This window comes from Berghia stephanieae, chromosome 4 (genome assembly GCF_034508935.2).
Source record: "Berghia stephanieae isolate SIO BIC M18660-M18661 chromosome 4, UCSD_Bste_1.3, whole genome shotgun sequence".
NCBI classification, from domain to species: domain Eukaryota; kingdom Metazoa; phylum Mollusca; class Gastropoda; order Nudibranchia; family Aeolidiidae; genus Berghia; species Berghia stephanieae.
In genome coordinates, this window is record NC_088363.1 from 40,545,250 (window position 1) to 40,562,749 (window position 17,500).

Below are 17,500 nucleotides of genomic sequence, written 5' to 3' on the forward strand. Positions count from 1 at the left end.
AAACTACGGTGTTAGGGTTAAGTGAGTTAAAACATTCGTCCTAGATGTTTTGAAGTTGTATCTGACTGCGATTGTATGGTTGCCAATATTGGGGCTTAGACTTGACATGACGGAAAGTTGGTTTCTGTATTCCCTTATAGAATAGAACTTACTTTATTATGTTCCTTCAAATCAATTTGATTGGAAGCTAGATGTACGTTTGTGACCGGTAATTTTTATTCTCGTGCGTGCGTTTTTGTGTGTCTGTGTGTGTGTGTGTGTGTGTGTGTGTGTGTGTGTTTGTATGGGGGGGGGGGGGGAGGGCAATGGAGATACACGTCAGATAATACAAGGGCGAATCGGGATCACTGGACTTCGTTGGTCTTTTGCTGACGAATAGCTTGTGCATATGTACTGGATCGATTGACTCAACTTTTCTATTTTCCATCTGATTTGATAATATTTTTGGCCTACTGTTCTATAGTCTGGTTTTGAAGTATTTTTATTCGTGCAAAATTTAGTCAAAATATCCTCAATGCCGATCCCTTTAAAATGATTTGCCTTTCTCAGTTGTCTGCTGGTATGAAACTTTTGACCCAAATAAAAACAATTTGTAGTCATACGCACCAAAAGTTTATTTATAATAACCAATCAGCTGTCTTTTAAAACGTATTTTAAAACAATAAATTTAGCGACAATATTCTGCAATTGTTGACTAAATGTTACATTCAACGCATTAAAAGCATTATTCAACGATTGGGTATTTACTGATAAACGATAGTTTTTTTCCAATTGGAGGGATGGAATAAGACACGATTCATTTATTTCTCAATTTTCATTAAACAATTTATTTCTATCGTGCCAAACACCACTACGACCTTGCGTGTAATCTATGCGTTATTGCACGATAAAAAAATAACGAGTCTAATAAGTACTAAGAAAATGAAAGTATACGTTTATAACATAATTCCTTATAATATCCTTAGACATTTCGTGACCAATTGCTTGGAAGTAGTAACTTCGATTCGCCATAATTTGTGTTTTCCTCCATCTGCTTGAATGACAATTTTTCATCCAAAAAAAAAAACATAAATACGTTGGATTTGTATTCATGCGCACCATAAGATTGTTTTAAAATGCCAATCAGCTGTCTTTTACTCCTTATTAGAAACCAATAAAATGAGTTAAAAAATATTCTGCAATCGTTGAATAATTTCTTTTTAATCCATTACTCCCAGTGGAAAACACAGTTATTTCTTAGTAAGTACGTAAGCGTTAAATACTGCTTTTGGACGCGTTAAATATGGTGTCCCTACCAGAGGAGTGCCGTGACCTTCTCCCGTGACCCCAACACACATGAATAAAATCTGGACAAAGATGATGGACGCCCCAAGTTGTTGGTGGATTCGGACTCGGTCATTGGCCAAGCTTTGAATAGAAAGAAAAATTAAATACGTGTAAAATGGCAATAGACTAGATTTGATTCTAAGTCCATACTTGTGAATTTGTATTGTTAAAAAGTTAATAATAATAATAATAATAATAATAATAATAATAATAATAATAATAATAATAATAATAATAATAATAATAATAATAATAATAATAATAAACAATAATAATAATAATAATAATAATAATAATAATATAATAATAATAATAATAATAATAATAATAATAATAATAATAATAATAATAATAATAATATAATAATAATAATAATAATATAATAATAGATAATAAAAATAATAATAATATAATAATAATAATAAAAAAATAATAATAATAATAATAATAATAATAATAATAATATAATAATAAATAATAATAATGATAATAATAATAATAATAATAATAATAATAATAATAATAATAATAATAATAATAATAATAATAATAATAATATAATAATAATAATAATAATAATAATAATAATAATAATAATAATAATAATAATAATAATAATAATAATAATAATAATAATAATAATAATAATAATAATATATATAATAATAATAATAATAATAATATAATAATATAATATATAATAATAATAATAATAATAATAATAATAATAATTATAATAATAATAATAATAATAATAATAATAATAATAATAATATATAATAATAATAATAATAATAATATAATAATAATAATAATAATAATAATAATAATTCTGGCGTGATCATTAGCTGTTTGGTCAAAGTGTTTTGCAATCGAATTTATGACGGTTAAAAGTGCGTCCTCTACACTGAGATGGTACTCCCGTTTTAAAGACGCGTCCATAAGGACATATTTCATAATCCATATATTCATGGTCTTACCCAAGATACTGAAATGTGATGATGGTAACGAGACACCCCAGGATCGACATGACACTTCCAATGTACGAGATGTAGGTCAGGGCAATGTCTTGGCCTTTGTCCAGGGATTCCTTGACATAAATAATGATTTCAAATTATGCAAGAAAAAGGTGTAGAAAATGGCAGAGAACACAAAACTGTAGTTAGTGGGAATGAAGATGATTTATTTGGGGTATACGTTTGTCACAGGTTTTGTCCCTTAGTTGTGTCCAACAAAGTACACACTATGATGAGGACAACAGGTAAACACTATTGTTAGGGTTCGATGGTTTCTACGAGTAGAAAAAAACTCACAAAAGTACCAATTCATAAAAATAAGGCACAATAAGGCACATTCCCGTGTAGAAAAGGTCATTGTATTTTACCAGTAGATTTTTGACCAATCAAAACATGGAATTTCTGACACACCTTCACACGTGCTAGGACAAACATAGTTGGTTGTTTATAAACAATAAAATGAATGAAATGGACCTGTCTCTGATCATTGTTATTGTTTTTATCCGCCAAATAGGTGACTAGTTATCACACGATTTTCTCGATCAGATTTTAGATTTTAAGTTTACACATAGTTTTTTGTGTTTGTTCTATCGATCGAGTCTTAGAACAGTGGATGTTTTACATAGACACATACCATCGAGAGTAAGACCTGTGTAGTTCGTTATGTTTCAATCACTGTCATTGTTTACAGTATGACGACTGTCCGAGAGACCTGGTTATCTAAGTGTCTATTATTCATTGTCCACCAATCAGGGGTTGAATTTGGTGGATAATGCATTTACTCAATATAACCTTCCTGTGTGTTTGAGGTCATCAGTCAGATTGCAAAATATGCTCAAAGTGACTCATAAATTGTTTTAAGTTTACGAAATATTCAACATCACAATAGGTCATTCTGTTCAGCTTGACTCATGGATATGTTTACAACTTTCATAAAAAAAAGCACCGTATTTACAGTTCTCAAGAATTATCCAACCCTTAGACAACAACAGACCACGCTATTGATGAATAGTTTGGATAAAAACCTGGATATTGACTGTTCCCATTATACCCAGGACCAAGTTGCTGTTATATCCAATTTGGTGGGTTTTAAAAGAAGAAATTATAGTAGTCCTCATTCAGGCTTCAGCGAAATGAAAAATTGGTTGATGGAATTTCATTTAATAATACAGAGAGAGAGAGAGAGAGAGAGAGAGAGAGAGAGAGAGAGAGAGAGAGAGAGAGAGAGAGAGAGAAAGAAAGAAAGAAAGAGAGAGAGAAGAGAGAAGAGAGAGAGAGAGAGAGAGAGAGAGAGAGAGAGAGATATTTGATTTTTCAGGTAAATACAGTACTAGATTCCCATGACGACTACAGCAAAGACTTTTTATTTCTTATTTGATTTACAGAGGCAGATGGTCAAGTAGAAAAGTGTTCAAAATTACTACCAATTGTCCAGACAGAAATCTGGTGTTGCATCAAGGACAAAAAAACCTCTCTAGTCACTTAAGGGCACGATCATCCATTTATTTCTAACATTAAATCGTAAAACAAATTCAAATATTTGGCATAAAATGAACTCTTTTCAAGTGTTTTTCACAGTATATAAAGACAAAACAACAAATGCTAATTCGGGAGAATGCGATTGTCATAGATTATGTCCCTTCGTTGTGCCCACTACTGTGAATATTATTCACGAGTTAACTGTCGTGCTCAGGAAAGACAAGTATTTAAAAATTTGGACAGCAAACTCGTCCTTTTAATATCGATCGATTTCATGACCCTCATCTCCAAGAGGAGTGTCATTTAAATCGACCCATATTTGAAGGACGAGTATTCTAGAAAAAAAAATGCAACACGTGTCTTTCAAAAGTACAACATTTAAGTGACGGAGAGAAGAGCTAACATGGAAACAATGTTTTGCAAAACTTGAATGCTTCTGGGAATAAGTAGTGTAGTAAGCCTCGCAATCCGAATGACGTTTGCTGAGAATTGTGTAATTCAGTCATGGTAGATGAGTATATTATCTGCTCTCTCCATACATATTGTTAATTGTTTCCATTGGTCACGGTCCTGGGCAAGAGTTTTGAGGCTGTCGAGATCTTGTTGTGACTTTAGTACGGAGGGCACTGCTATATTTCTTAGTTCTTCAGTGATTAATACGGCCTCATCTGAATCCAGAAATTTCTGATAAGTAGAGAGATCCAGGTTCAGGGTCGTTACTATTGATGTTGGTGTTCTCCCTACATAACAAACCCAGAAATTACACAACTCATCAACACAATAAGCCAACAATCTGTAATACCTGTCTCTTTTAAGCAGTTATTCGTAATTATTCGTTGTTTACCAATCAAGGGACTTAATTTGATCACAAACACACTCAATACAGAAAAAAAAATAGAATTAATGGGGACATAGATTTCAAATGTGATAACATCCCTTATGCATAGCATGTGTTGTTTTGGACTTCGTCAGTAGAAATGATAGCCCTGAAATAATGTTATTTTCGAATAATGTATCAATGTCATTATCATACATCATACACATTATGGGACAGCGAAAGGTATCGAGTTCGATCACCCGTCGCTGCGCTGTGTGGCCTTGAGCAAATCACCTCGCCCTTGCTCAATTTGCGGCTGACGCCTGGGTTATTCCAGTCTTCCCTTGGAATAGATCCTATAGACAAATTTCCCAAATGGAATGGATAAATGGAATTTTATGTTTTTATTTTTTAAAATTTATTACCTGTGTTTCATAGACATCCATCAACACAGCAAAGTTAGTTAGATGGAAACAGTAGCACACAACGTGTGTGTCATTAGAATGACCCAAAACACATCCCTCGCTTGACCACCTGTCTTCAAATGAGCTGTAGGAATGAAGGGGGGGGGGTGGAGGAAAGGAAAATAGATAGAATGAAGATGACGTCACTCGGGATTTAGTTATTGTCTTTTGCCATGCACGTTTATGATTAATGGGAGCGATCTATATTAACTTTCCATGTGCTCGAGGTCATTGGTCACATTGCAAAATGTGCTCAAAGTGACCCACTTAGTGAATTGTGTTCAGAGCTTTTTAAATATCTAACATCAAGATTGGTCACTTGATTCAGCTTGACACATGGGTATGTTTATATCATTTGTAAACAAAGCAGCGTAATTACATCTGTTGAGAAATATCCAATCGGTGGACAGTAACAAATCATGTGATTGATGACCTGCTCTTACGAAAACATGAATATAGATCACTCCCATTCTCACTAAACTGCATTATCCAGACTATTAAAGTTCATGGTTAACAGAGTTCTGTGTGTTGGTCCTTTATAAATCGGATGGGAATGTTGTGAGCTCATTGGCCAAGCGCATACTATCTGTAAAGCTATTAATAGTCCTATAGCCTACTAGCAAACTCACTACATCCTCGATGTGAAACTAATCCCAAAATGTATGTTACCTCTGCAACACCTCCGGAATCTGTATAAACCCTTTAAAGAAACATATATGTAAATAACTATAATAAGGGCTGAGTGAAGTTGATTTCGTACCTTTTATACATGCGTTGATAGGAGGAGAGAGTGGATAGATTTTCTGGGTATAGATTGTATGCGCTTGGATAAGAAGCTCACAACATTGCCATCCGGAAGTATAACGGACCAACACACAAAACTCGGTGTAACCATGAACTTTTATAGTCTGGATAATACCGTTAATTGAGAATTACTCATAAACGCGGATGGCAACAATCAATAACAAATCCCCGAGTAACGTCAACTTCATATTATCTATAGATGTAACGAAATTGATGTCATTCAGTTCGTTGTTAATTGGATTCAATAGTCTGATGTCACGTCGCCCAGCAACGGCGGCCATCGGGGTTGTAAACAAAGAAAATCAGTACTTTTTATTCGTCATGCTGGCTAGAACTTTTCATATGTCATGTGATCAGAATGTACAAAAGTCAAAACATGATCATATTTATAATGTTTTTCTCCTCTGGATACACTTTTATGCTCGTCGGAGAAATAGTTCATAAGGGCGTCCGCCATTGTTCCGATAGTTTAGAGCCAGTTACTAAGTTACCATGCGTCATTATGAGGGAAGTGACGACATTACTGTTGAAGCGTATTTATTAGCCAGCCATTTTATGAGTATCTCTCACTAAATGGGCATGATCTATATTACATTGCCATGTGCTCCAGGTCATTGGTCACATTGGAATAATATGTGCTCAAAGTGACCTACATAGTGACAAGTGTTCACAGTTTTTGAAATGTCTACCATCACGATTGGTCATTTTCGTTCAGTTTGACACATGGGTATGCTTACAACTTTCATAAACAGAGCAGCATGTTTACATTTCTGAAGAAATATCCAATCGTTGGACAGCAAAAGATCATGTGATTGATGACTTGGTTGGACGAAAACGAATATAGATCGCTCCCATTCTACCAGTCTCAGACTAGATGTTAAAGGTCATACATAGTTTTATGTCATTGTACGTTATATTCGGATGACGAAATGTTGTGAGTTTTTTTGGCAAAGCGCACAGCATCAAAAGGGTGGGGTGCCTTAAGTTCGACATTGTAAGGCTTTGTTTTTGAAATGCTTTGATTAAAATATCGTATCACCTTTTGTTTTTAAGCTATAGACGTGCGGTTTGTACCATCAAACCGATAAATAATATTTCTTTAATACGATATTAAAGAAAAGTCATCTCGCTAGACGGATATGAGTGACGTACAAACGCATAAAACTATGTGTAACCCTAATGAATTATAGTCTTAGTGATAGCATAATTTATTGAGAACTACTCATAAAAATGGCTGGCTAAAACATTAACAACGAACTGAATAACGTCGATTTCTTTAAAATCTAAATTTAAATTGGCATGTTGTGTCCTTACATCAAGGCTTGCAGATACGTAACATGGATTATATACTCAAATATGTGACACTTTGAATAAGCTTCTATTTTTATTTAGGATATGAACAACATTATATATAACGTCTTTAAAATGAAAATAGAATCCATTAATTTCTCATTTCTTGTCATTTTTACTCTAAAAATACTCTTTTTGTTTTTATGCGTTAAACGGGCCAAAGCAATTACTTGCTATTCTTTGGATTGGACGGAAGTCTATTGCAAAATTATTTCCTATCACTGCTGGGAAAACACGTGGTATGTATAGCCCACTGATTACAATTTTTACTTACGCTGCAGTCATGTTCATGAAGACGCATTTCTTTGTGAGATTTTGAGATAAGCTTGGATCCTGAACAAAAACCAAAAGAACATTTGAGTTTCAGAATATCATGTGTGACCCACCGGCTCAAGTCGGTGTTATATCGGGATTTTTAGATGGTAAAATTGAATTTATAGCCAAAACATATAAACCTTTAAGATTATCTTTCCGTCGTTGTAGTTCACCACGACATAATACCTGACTGAATGGGTGAGTCACATAGAGAATTATCCCAAGTTAACTGCCGTACTCTGGAAAGACACGTATACAAAATTGTGGCCAGAAACTTGTGGCTTTGTTGAAAACTTCGCAAAGTCCCAGGTTTGAGAGTTTTTGGCAAGATGAGGGTCATTTAAAACGATCAATTTTTGAAGGACACGTTCCCTAGTCAAAATGTTTAATGCAAGTTTTTTCAGGATACAGCAATTAACCGGTTTATGGGAACTAAAAAGAAAAGGAGTTTCATTTCACAATGACAGGAAATACTGGCTTTCCTCAAACCACCTCTTAACAGGACATGGCAAAACTGCATCAATATTGTGCAGATGTTCACTTGGGAACAGTGATGCCTGTTGGAAATTAAATGTCAGGCAGTTCCAGAGACCAGCGATCTCATCGTCCTCCTGTCCAGTAACTAAACTTGAAGGTGGCTATGAAACAGTTCTTAGGGAGGAGGAAAACTTTCGAAGCTGGGCATGTCGAAATGAATTTGGAGGTGTAGCCATACGCTACTATTCTACTACTACTACTACTACTACTACTACTACTACTACTACTACTATTACTACTACTACTACTACTACTACTACTACTACTACTACTACTACTACTACTACTCTCTACTACTACTACTACTACACTACTAACTTACTTACTATACTACTACTACTACTACTAATACTACTATTACTACTACTACTACTATTACTACTACTACTACTACTACTACTACTACTACTACTACTACTACTACTACTACTACTACTACGATTACGACTACTATTACTACTAATACACCCAGACCTGCCTACAAGGTAAGTAAAAAATTCGCAGTTTTTAGGAGACAGAAATTGTATCGCTATAGTTAACTTTACAGATTTAACCATTTGCCCCCATAATGATTAAATAACACTCACAAATCCTTAATATTATGCACTGTGGCTTCAACTTTCATTTTCAATAAGTTTTAATCACTTATTGATATTCATGAATTTATGAAATTGGAGCCAAAATCTCGTAATTCTAAGCATTTTTCGTAGTTGTACACAGGTCTGAAACATCTCTTGTTTCAAAATCAAGATAGGGTTTGGTTTACAAAAAAAGAGAGAGCCCAAATCATATTTTCTTTTTTTGCTTTTTAAAAATGTTTAACCAACCTTAAGTGAGAAAGTCAAAATGACTGGCTGCCTGGTACGCTTGTAGTATTCTTCGGGGACATTGAGGACTGCAGCGGACACCACATCAGAATTAACGACGCTTGTGTTCTGACTTGGAGAACTAATGGATTTATTTGAATAAATAATAATAGATATATTACAATAATAATAAATAATCTTTCTTTTCCACCCAAAAAATCTCAATTTGTCATTTGGTTTACAATGTTTTGAAATTAAAAATACAACACATACATTGATAGACAAAAGTATATTAATAAAATAATATATTATTATAAACATCAAACAGATAAATGAAATAAATATCTAAATGAAGATGACGTTTCATAACAATTTCGAAAAGCCAAACATACTCTCTCTCTCTTACTCACACGCACACACCCCTACACACCCCTTACACACACACACACAAACACAAACACACACACACACGCACACGCGCGCGCGCGCGCGCATACCAGCGCAAAGCATAAAAGCTTGTTAAGTCGTAAAGGTATCATATTGATATTAGTGATCTAAATAATATGGACTTTGATGAACTTATGGAAAATATGGATAGAGAGGTATTAAACCTTTGGAAAACATAGAATTGAGGTTTACAACTTGTGTGAAACATAGAATAGACAGGCATTCTTAGGACGAGACCTATGCAGCTTTGTCGTGGTCTAGTAGTAAATGACACTCGCGATCGGATCAGAATGTCTTGGGTTCTAATGTCACTATGAGCGGCGCATAGTTGAGTTCTTGGAAAAGACTCTCTACTTATATTCTCTCACCGTACTCATATATGCAAAATAAGTATCAACAGCGTTGTCACCTTAGGAGTGTAACTACCCGTAAGAAATAAAATGGATGAATATGAATAAACAAAGCGCATTCCCACCTACTTATTTCGTTCGACGCACTTAACAATGCCTAATGTATTCCCCCTCTAAGCTATATGAAATCATATGTATCCATCGTTTACAAAATGTTGTGCTAACACCTTTACAATATTCGATACTGTCTATAGCCAGACACTATCCACACCTTTATCGAGTGGGATAATATTTGTAAAGATCCTTACATAAGGACACAACATTGGTACTAGAAGGAACTCTATCACCCATCTGGCCACTGACCACGCTTAACATGACTTGACTTTTGTGAGAAGATTTTGAGACACCGTACCGCTGAGGAACTCTTGATAAGGACCCAATCAACGACATTAGGTGGTAAGGGAAACTAGATAGTTGTGCGGCTATGTGGTCGACCGGTATGACACTCGCCTTCGGATTGGAATGCTCTGACTTCGAGTTCCGAGCGGCGCATAGTGGAGTCATTGGAAATGGCCCTTTACTACCAGTATCTCACCGTACTCAAGTGTATAATGACTATCTTACCGTTAACAGAGTTGTCCTTGCCCGGAAAAGAAATTGTAATATCGCCTAACAGCGTCATATCTCGTCGTACATTTTAAGTGTTGCTGTTAGCTCGCAACCCCTTGAAAAGTGCTTTGAGTACGTTTAGTGAATATTGCTCTATGTAAAATTTTATTTTTAAAAAAGTCAACTCTAAAATCAATCTATACATCCTGTTGAGCCGTTTGTCTGTAAAAGACAGCACTGTGTCTGTAGACTAGAAACACTCTACGTAAATGGATGTGGGCCTTCTGTGCAAGGACATAAACATAGTTTTACCTCACTCAATGCGCCTCACAATCTTCAATTTATTCCGCTGTAGGCTATATTGAATCATATTTCCATTTTATACGATATCAATCGCCTTTTAGGCGTCCTTTTTGTACATACATACTTACAATATCCGACAATGCTTATAGCCATTCAAATCTGAGTCGAGTGAGATAGTCTTGTCTAAAGTGCCTTACAGAGGAACACATCGGTAGTCTCAGAATTTTCCAGGATTACTGTCAACCATTTGGCCATTGATGACTCTAAACATTGCTTGACTGTTGTGGCAAGACTTATGAGACGACGTGCCGCTGAGGCACTCTAGAGAATATCTCAATCAACGAAATTAGATGGAAAGAAAAATGCCAAAAAATATTTTTTTAAAATACAAAAATCAGTCTTTCTCGAAGATGGTTTTTTTTCTTTTCGTTTTCTTTCTTGCGTTGTCTTGCACCGTTTCATTTTCAGTTATAGGCTGTGTTTCCTTTTTATGAAATCCTCCGAAACTCGACGAAACTGGACGAAAACCCGACAAAGTTATGGGAGGTAGGCAGCAGCGGGGAGTGAACCAGAGACTCAGAGAAGTGTACACCAGTGGGGAGTGAACCTGGGACTATGGAAGAAGGAGGGTGTTTCCTTTTTACGGAACACCTCCCTGAGTCCCAGGTTCACTCCCCATTGCTGCCTACATCCCATAAAGTTGTTGGATATTGTCGGGTTTCGGCTGATTTCGTAAACAAAAAGAAACACTTTCCACAGTCCAAGGTTCATTCCCCAATGGTGTACACTTCCCTGAGTCCCTGGTTTACTCCCCACTGCTGCCTACTTCCCATAACTTTGCGGGTTTCGGCGGGTTTCGTAAAAAAAACCCATCTGTCTTTAGGTGTAAAGAGATAGAAATAAACGCTAAAAATCAATCCATACCTCCTGTAGAGTCTTTCGTCTGCAAAAGACAGCAATGTGGCTATAGACTGAAACCGTGCCACGTAGATGGCTGATGGTCTTCGGATATGTCGTGTCCACTGTGCCAGGACTGAGGTCGAGAACTCCACGGAGCTGGTGTTGCCGCCAAATTGGATCTCAGAGCTATTGGTGTTATGTTCGTAATGTGACAGAAAGATATCTGGGTGAAGGAAGAGTGGTCAAATAATAATAATAATATTAATAATAATAATAATAATAATAATAATAATAATAATAATAATTAATAATAATAATAATAAATAATAATAATAATAATAATAATAATAATAATAATAATAATAATAATAATAATAATAATAATAATAATAATAATAATAATTGGTTTTTATATAGAGCCTTACCCTATATATCAACAAATTCAAAGAGCTTAACAGGATCGAGGCAACTTCCACTCAAAAATACAACCACTCAAACATGCAGTATGAAACAAAACAATATAATTTTCTAGTGTTTCATATTAAAAGGGACATTTTAAGATATTTATTTTATGAAAAAGAATTCTGCATCATACCGTGAATACTACGCTACCGACGTATATATATATTATGCAGGTCTGACATCGAACGCAATTATGGGCCTAGTTTAAACGTTGGACGGACAATGTTTTGCGTCATTTTTTGAGATTTCTATTATAACAAAGAATCCACAATGAATTTGGTTATCAGACCTGCAAATAAGTACAAGTCGTGCGCTACTAAAAGCTGTGAACTGTAAAACAATATTCTACAAAAATGAATATAACAACTTTCTCTAAATTATTCTAAACTCGGAACGTTTCGGACTCAAACCCTTATCTAGGTAATAACAATTTGGAGTCATTGGTTATGAATTTCAAACTGTTCAATGCAAAAACTGTCCTTTAAAATAAATCACTGCAAAAATATCATTGACGGGGAGCTCCATGAGTTAAAATATGAATGTGTTGAATACGTTTTAAATCAATTGAAATACTTTTGCTGGATTTTGATGCAGGCTAAATGATCATCGTAGTCATGATCATAGCAAGTAATTTCTGACCAGTGGTATGACTCTTGTTTTCGGATCGGAAGGTCCTTGGTTCGGGACCCGCTCTGAGCGGCGCATAATTGAGTCTTTGGAAAAGGCTCTTTACACACATCTTCTAGAACCGTACTCAGGCGTAAAACAGCAGTGTCTCTTTCCGAATAAATTTAATTGTTACCGTTGGCTTGGGACCCTTTGTAAAGCGCATTCAAACCAAAATCTAGAGAGGTGCCTAAATGAGGTAATAAGAAGGAGAGAAAAATAAAGAGAGTAAATGTGACTCTTATATAGGAAAAGATCACAAAATAAACAACGCTTCGGTCCTTGAACTTCTCTCTCCCCCTCTCCATTCTCTTGTGCCTCGTCTTGCATCCACATCCAACACCCTCTCCATACATTTACATTGTTTCCACATTTGGCAAAATGTGATTTTTTTTGTAACCTTACATTTACTGTGGCCGAAATGTTGTTTGTTTTTGTGTTGTTCTATTAGATATGAGTCACATTTACTCAATATATATATTTCTCTTCAAAGCCCTTTGAGCATGTTCATTTACGTTATAAAAGTGTTCCAGTTTTTGCTCTAGTTTGACCAAAACAACCTTTACTGTGAAATGGTTTGTTATGTTACTGTTACCTATATTCCTAGAAGTCAGTCTGAAAACTGCCCCATTCATCTGCTGGATGGCGTCATTGGTAATGAAACCTCCGTTCCGTCTCACTGAGATCATTCTAAACAGAAAGGCAGGTTTCTGTAGGAACAGGCTGCTCAAAAGGTTTTGTGTGGATTCAACAATACTCGTCACTTGGGTCCGCACCAGATCCTTTGCATGACATGACAACAAAAAGCGTTGCATTTTCTTAAAAAGCTGTGTTTCGTTTTGTTTTTTTTTTCATAACCAACACATATACACACATGAATACATATTTCTCTCTCTCTCTCTCTCTCTCTCTCTCTCTCTCTCTCTCTCTCTCTCTCTCCTCTCCTCTCTCTCTCTCTCTCTCTCTCTTTATATATATATATATATATATATATATATATATATATATATATATATATATATATATTGTGATCTCGTCTAGCTTTACCATGCCGCTCATAATTAGCTAATGGCTCACTTTTTTAAGGGGTTTTCGGTTTCCTAGTAGTAGTAGTAGCGTATGGCTACACCTCCAATTTTTGTTGTTGTCAACCCAGCTTCTAAAGTCTTCCTCCACCCTAAGGACGGTTTCGTAGCCACCTTCAAGTTTAGTGACTGGGCAGTGGAGGACGATGTGATCGCTGGTCTCTTTGGCTGCCTGACATGTCTGTCAGGTATCACTGTTTCCAAGTTTCCATCTGAACATATTTGATGCAGTTCTGCCATGTCCAGTAAAGAGGCGATTTGGGGAAGTCCAGTATTTCCTGGCGTTATTGGATGCAGGCACTCTTTTGGTTGAATCTTTAATGATGTTTCATCCTCTTGGTGTTTCCCTGTTCCACATTTCTCTCCAGTTTTCCTCCACACTGAAGTCTGCCATTTTTTGTAAGGTGGAAAGGTCTTCTCGATTTGAGTCTTGTTGTTGAAGGTGCCTGCTTGATTATTGATTTTATGGGATGTTGTCTGTAGCTTCGTCAATCCTTGCATGCATCCTTTGGTTAGCTTCTTGTCGTATAAGACTTGATGGTGCAATGCCGCTCAGTGTTGGGAGCCACTGAGTTGGAGTTGAGCTTCTCATCCAAACAGGGACACAGTATTCTCCGACACTATAGCACAGTGCCAAAGCAGATGTTCTCAGTACCTGTGGTGAGGCTCCCCATGTTGTACTTGCGACTTTTCTCACCAGTTTGTGTCTTTTTGGCGATTTCATTTGCGGTTCCCTCAATATGTTTGTGATAATTTAGTTGTCTTTCCAATGTAATGCCGAGGTATTTAGGGTTGGGGTCTGGGGGTAGTATTGAGCTATCAGCTGTGATCTTCGGTTCTTTTGTTACCTCTCGATTATTCAAGTGGAAATTTGTGGATACTGATTTGGTGGTATTCATTTTTAGGTACCACCTATCAAAATGTTGTTTCAGGCGAGTGGTGTCTTTACTTAAAACTTCTTCAATCTCTTTCCAGTTTTTCGATTGATATGCTAATGCCCAGTCATCAGCATATCCAAGTCTGAGTGCTTCGCAGTTTGGCATGTCGGAGATATAAACATTGAAGAAAGTTGGTGCCAAAACTGAACCTTGTGGTACCCAATTTTTAATTTTGCGTGTTTTGCTTTTGTGTTCTCCCAGTATGATATGAAATTGTCTTGTGCCAGTCATGGTAGACAGCAGTTTGAGCGTCTTTCTACAAGGAATCATTTTGGAGAGTTTTAACATCAGTCCGCCTGTCCAAACAGTGTCATAAGCTGCAGACAAATCTATTAGGACTTCACCAGTCTTCTTTTTGATCTCAAAGCCTGCTTCAATATATGATGTCAGTGCAATGACCTGTTCACTTGTCCTTCTTTGTGGTTTAAAGCCCGCTTGTTCTGGTGGTATGCTGGGATTTATATATGGGGCGATTCGCTCCAGTATGATTATTTCCAGGAGTTTATATAAGCAGCATAGTAGAGATATTGGTTTATAGCTGGATGGTTCAGTCATTGGTTTGCCTGGTTTTAATATGGCGATTACTTTGGCATGTTTCCAAATTTGTGGGTATGTGCCCTTTTCCATGATGTCTGTCATAGTATTTGGCAGCCAGTCTATTTTTTCTGGTCCAAGGTTAGTAATCATGTCGGGGTATATTCCATAAATGCCAGCAGCTTTGCCATTTTTTATTTTCTTTATAGCTCCTTTCATTTCATCAATCGTGATTGGGACACTTAAAAACACGCTATGGTCAGGCAGAGTTTTCATGGTCTTTTGATATTCTTTTCTTATTCCTTTTTCAAATTGATGGTTTGGGATGTGTTGCCCCCGTTGTTTAATTTCTTTGGCAATTTCGTCAGCTGCAATCTGGGGGGCTGATTTTGTTTGACGAGCTTCACGGTTTAGCTTTTTGAGGGTTTGCCATGCATGGCGGCTGGAGTGACTGAGTTCAAAGTTTTCAACAGTTTCTACCCATCTCTCTTTTCGGCTTTGATGTAGTGTGTTTAGTAGTTCTTCTCCAACCTCTTCATCGTGTGTCTCCTCATATTTTTTCAGCAATTCTTTGCTTCGTTCAATCCAGCGTCTTTGCTTCGTTCAATCCAGCATGAGATGTATTGTTTTCTAAAACACCTGGGTATGTACTTCTTTGCGGAGGTTAGGACAAGTTTGTTAAATCTCGCTATATTCTCAATTTTTTTTGGGGGGGGGGATCCTTTTGCAGGTTTAGTCAATTTGATCAGCGAAAGCTTTCCAGTTTGATTTTCGGAAATCCCACCTTCTCTCCTGAAGGATCATCACGTTGCCGTCGTACAGGAGCTTTGCGCTGCCATGACCCTAAGGGTGAAACCAGCCTAGATCCAATCCTGCTGGAACAGCTGAAGATGAGTAGTCAGACCAAGAATGATCCAAATCGGCCTCAAGACAATGCGCTTCCTTCTCCTGGATCCACACCTCCAACTCAATGAAAATGAAAAAAAGTAGTAGTAGTAGTAGTAGTAGTAGTAGTAGTAGTAGTAGTAGTAGTAGTAGTAATAGTAGTAGTAGTAGTAGTAGTAGTAGTAATAATAATAACATAACAATAATATAAAAATAATAAAATATAGTATAGTAGTAGTAGTAGTAGTAGTAGTAGTAGTAGTAGTAGTAGTAGTAGTAGTAGAGTAGTAGTAGGTGTTGTTGTTGTTCTTGTTCTTGTTGTTGTAGCACGGTAGTGGTAAAAATCATGCCTTTTTCGCCATGGCATCGTAAGATATCTTCGCCTAGGCATTCCACAAAAGAATATAGATAACTCATGAAACAAGGTGTCTGATGTCAACAGGAATCACCCATGTTGTCCAAGTCGTGAGCAAATTGGGGATTAATATTCTTGCTCAAAGAAAAAAACGAGAGTGCCTGAAGCGGGGCTCGAACCCGGGTCCTTACGGGTCACAGTGCAATGCCTTAACCACTTGGCCACTTCGCCCCCCTAGTAGTGGGGTATAGTAGTGGTAGAAGTGGTAAAAAAAAAATAATAATAATAATAATAATAATAATAATAATAATAATAATAATAATAATAATAATAATAATACTAATAAAAATAATAATAGAAATACTTTTTAAAAACATAATTATGATTATCATTATTATTATTTATTATTTATTATTATTATTATTATTATTATTATTATTTTATTATTATTATTATTTATTATTATTATTATTATTATTATTATTATATTATTATTATTATTATTATTATTATTATTATTATTATTATTATTAATCATATCATCATCATCATTGAATATACAACATAATAATAATAATAATAATAATAATATAATAGTAAATATAATAATAATAATAATAATAATAATAATAATAATAATAATAACTACATATCTACCGATCTTGCATTCCTCCAGGTGTTCTCTGTCCCTGGGTCAATTATGTTATCTACGGCTTGGGTATATTGCTGGGAATGAACAAGACATGTAAAAATTTAATTTAATGCAAATGTCTATTTTTAAACTATAATGCAGAATAAAGACACACTCAATGTCTACACAAAGGCTGTTGAAAAATATTTAAATCAATGTTCCGCATGAGTTGTTCCATGTTAAATTCAGTTACGATTAGTTACAACGCATGCGCTACCATTGTATTATTAAACTATCTTACAAATATCTTCAGACCCATAAAAATTGAATCGCGTAAAATATCCAATATTTTAGTACTTTAATCTTCATTGATTACTATTTCATTTGCTTTCTCTCACTATCAATCTCTCTATATATCTAT

General features: G+C 35.4%; 1 protein-coding gene across 1 annotated transcript in view; it reads right to left on the minus strand.

Annotated features, from left to right (window-relative positions):
• LOC144971774 (adhesion G protein-coupled receptor L3-like) overlaps positions 1 to 17,500 on the minus strand; it is a 60,497-nt gene that overhangs the window by 18,675 nt on the left and 24,322 nt on the right. The window contains exons 10-17 of the mRNA XM_078912846.1: positions 17,106 to 17,174; positions 13,247 to 13,433; positions 11,548 to 11,746; positions 8,936 to 9,056; positions 7,531 to 7,589; positions 5,064 to 5,187; positions 2,307 to 2,416; positions 1,296 to 1,407 (exon numbers count right to left, since the gene is read on the minus strand). Of these exons, the coding sequence (XP_078768972.1) occupies positions 1,296 to 1,407; positions 2,307 to 2,416; positions 5,064 to 5,187; positions 7,531 to 7,589; positions 8,936 to 9,056; positions 11,548 to 11,746; positions 13,247 to 13,433; positions 17,106 to 17,174 (981 nt within the window). The remainder of the gene's footprint in view (positions 1 to 1,295; positions 1,408 to 2,306; positions 2,417 to 5,063; positions 5,188 to 7,530; positions 7,590 to 8,935; positions 9,057 to 11,547; positions 11,747 to 13,246; positions 13,434 to 17,105; positions 17,175 to 17,500) is intronic.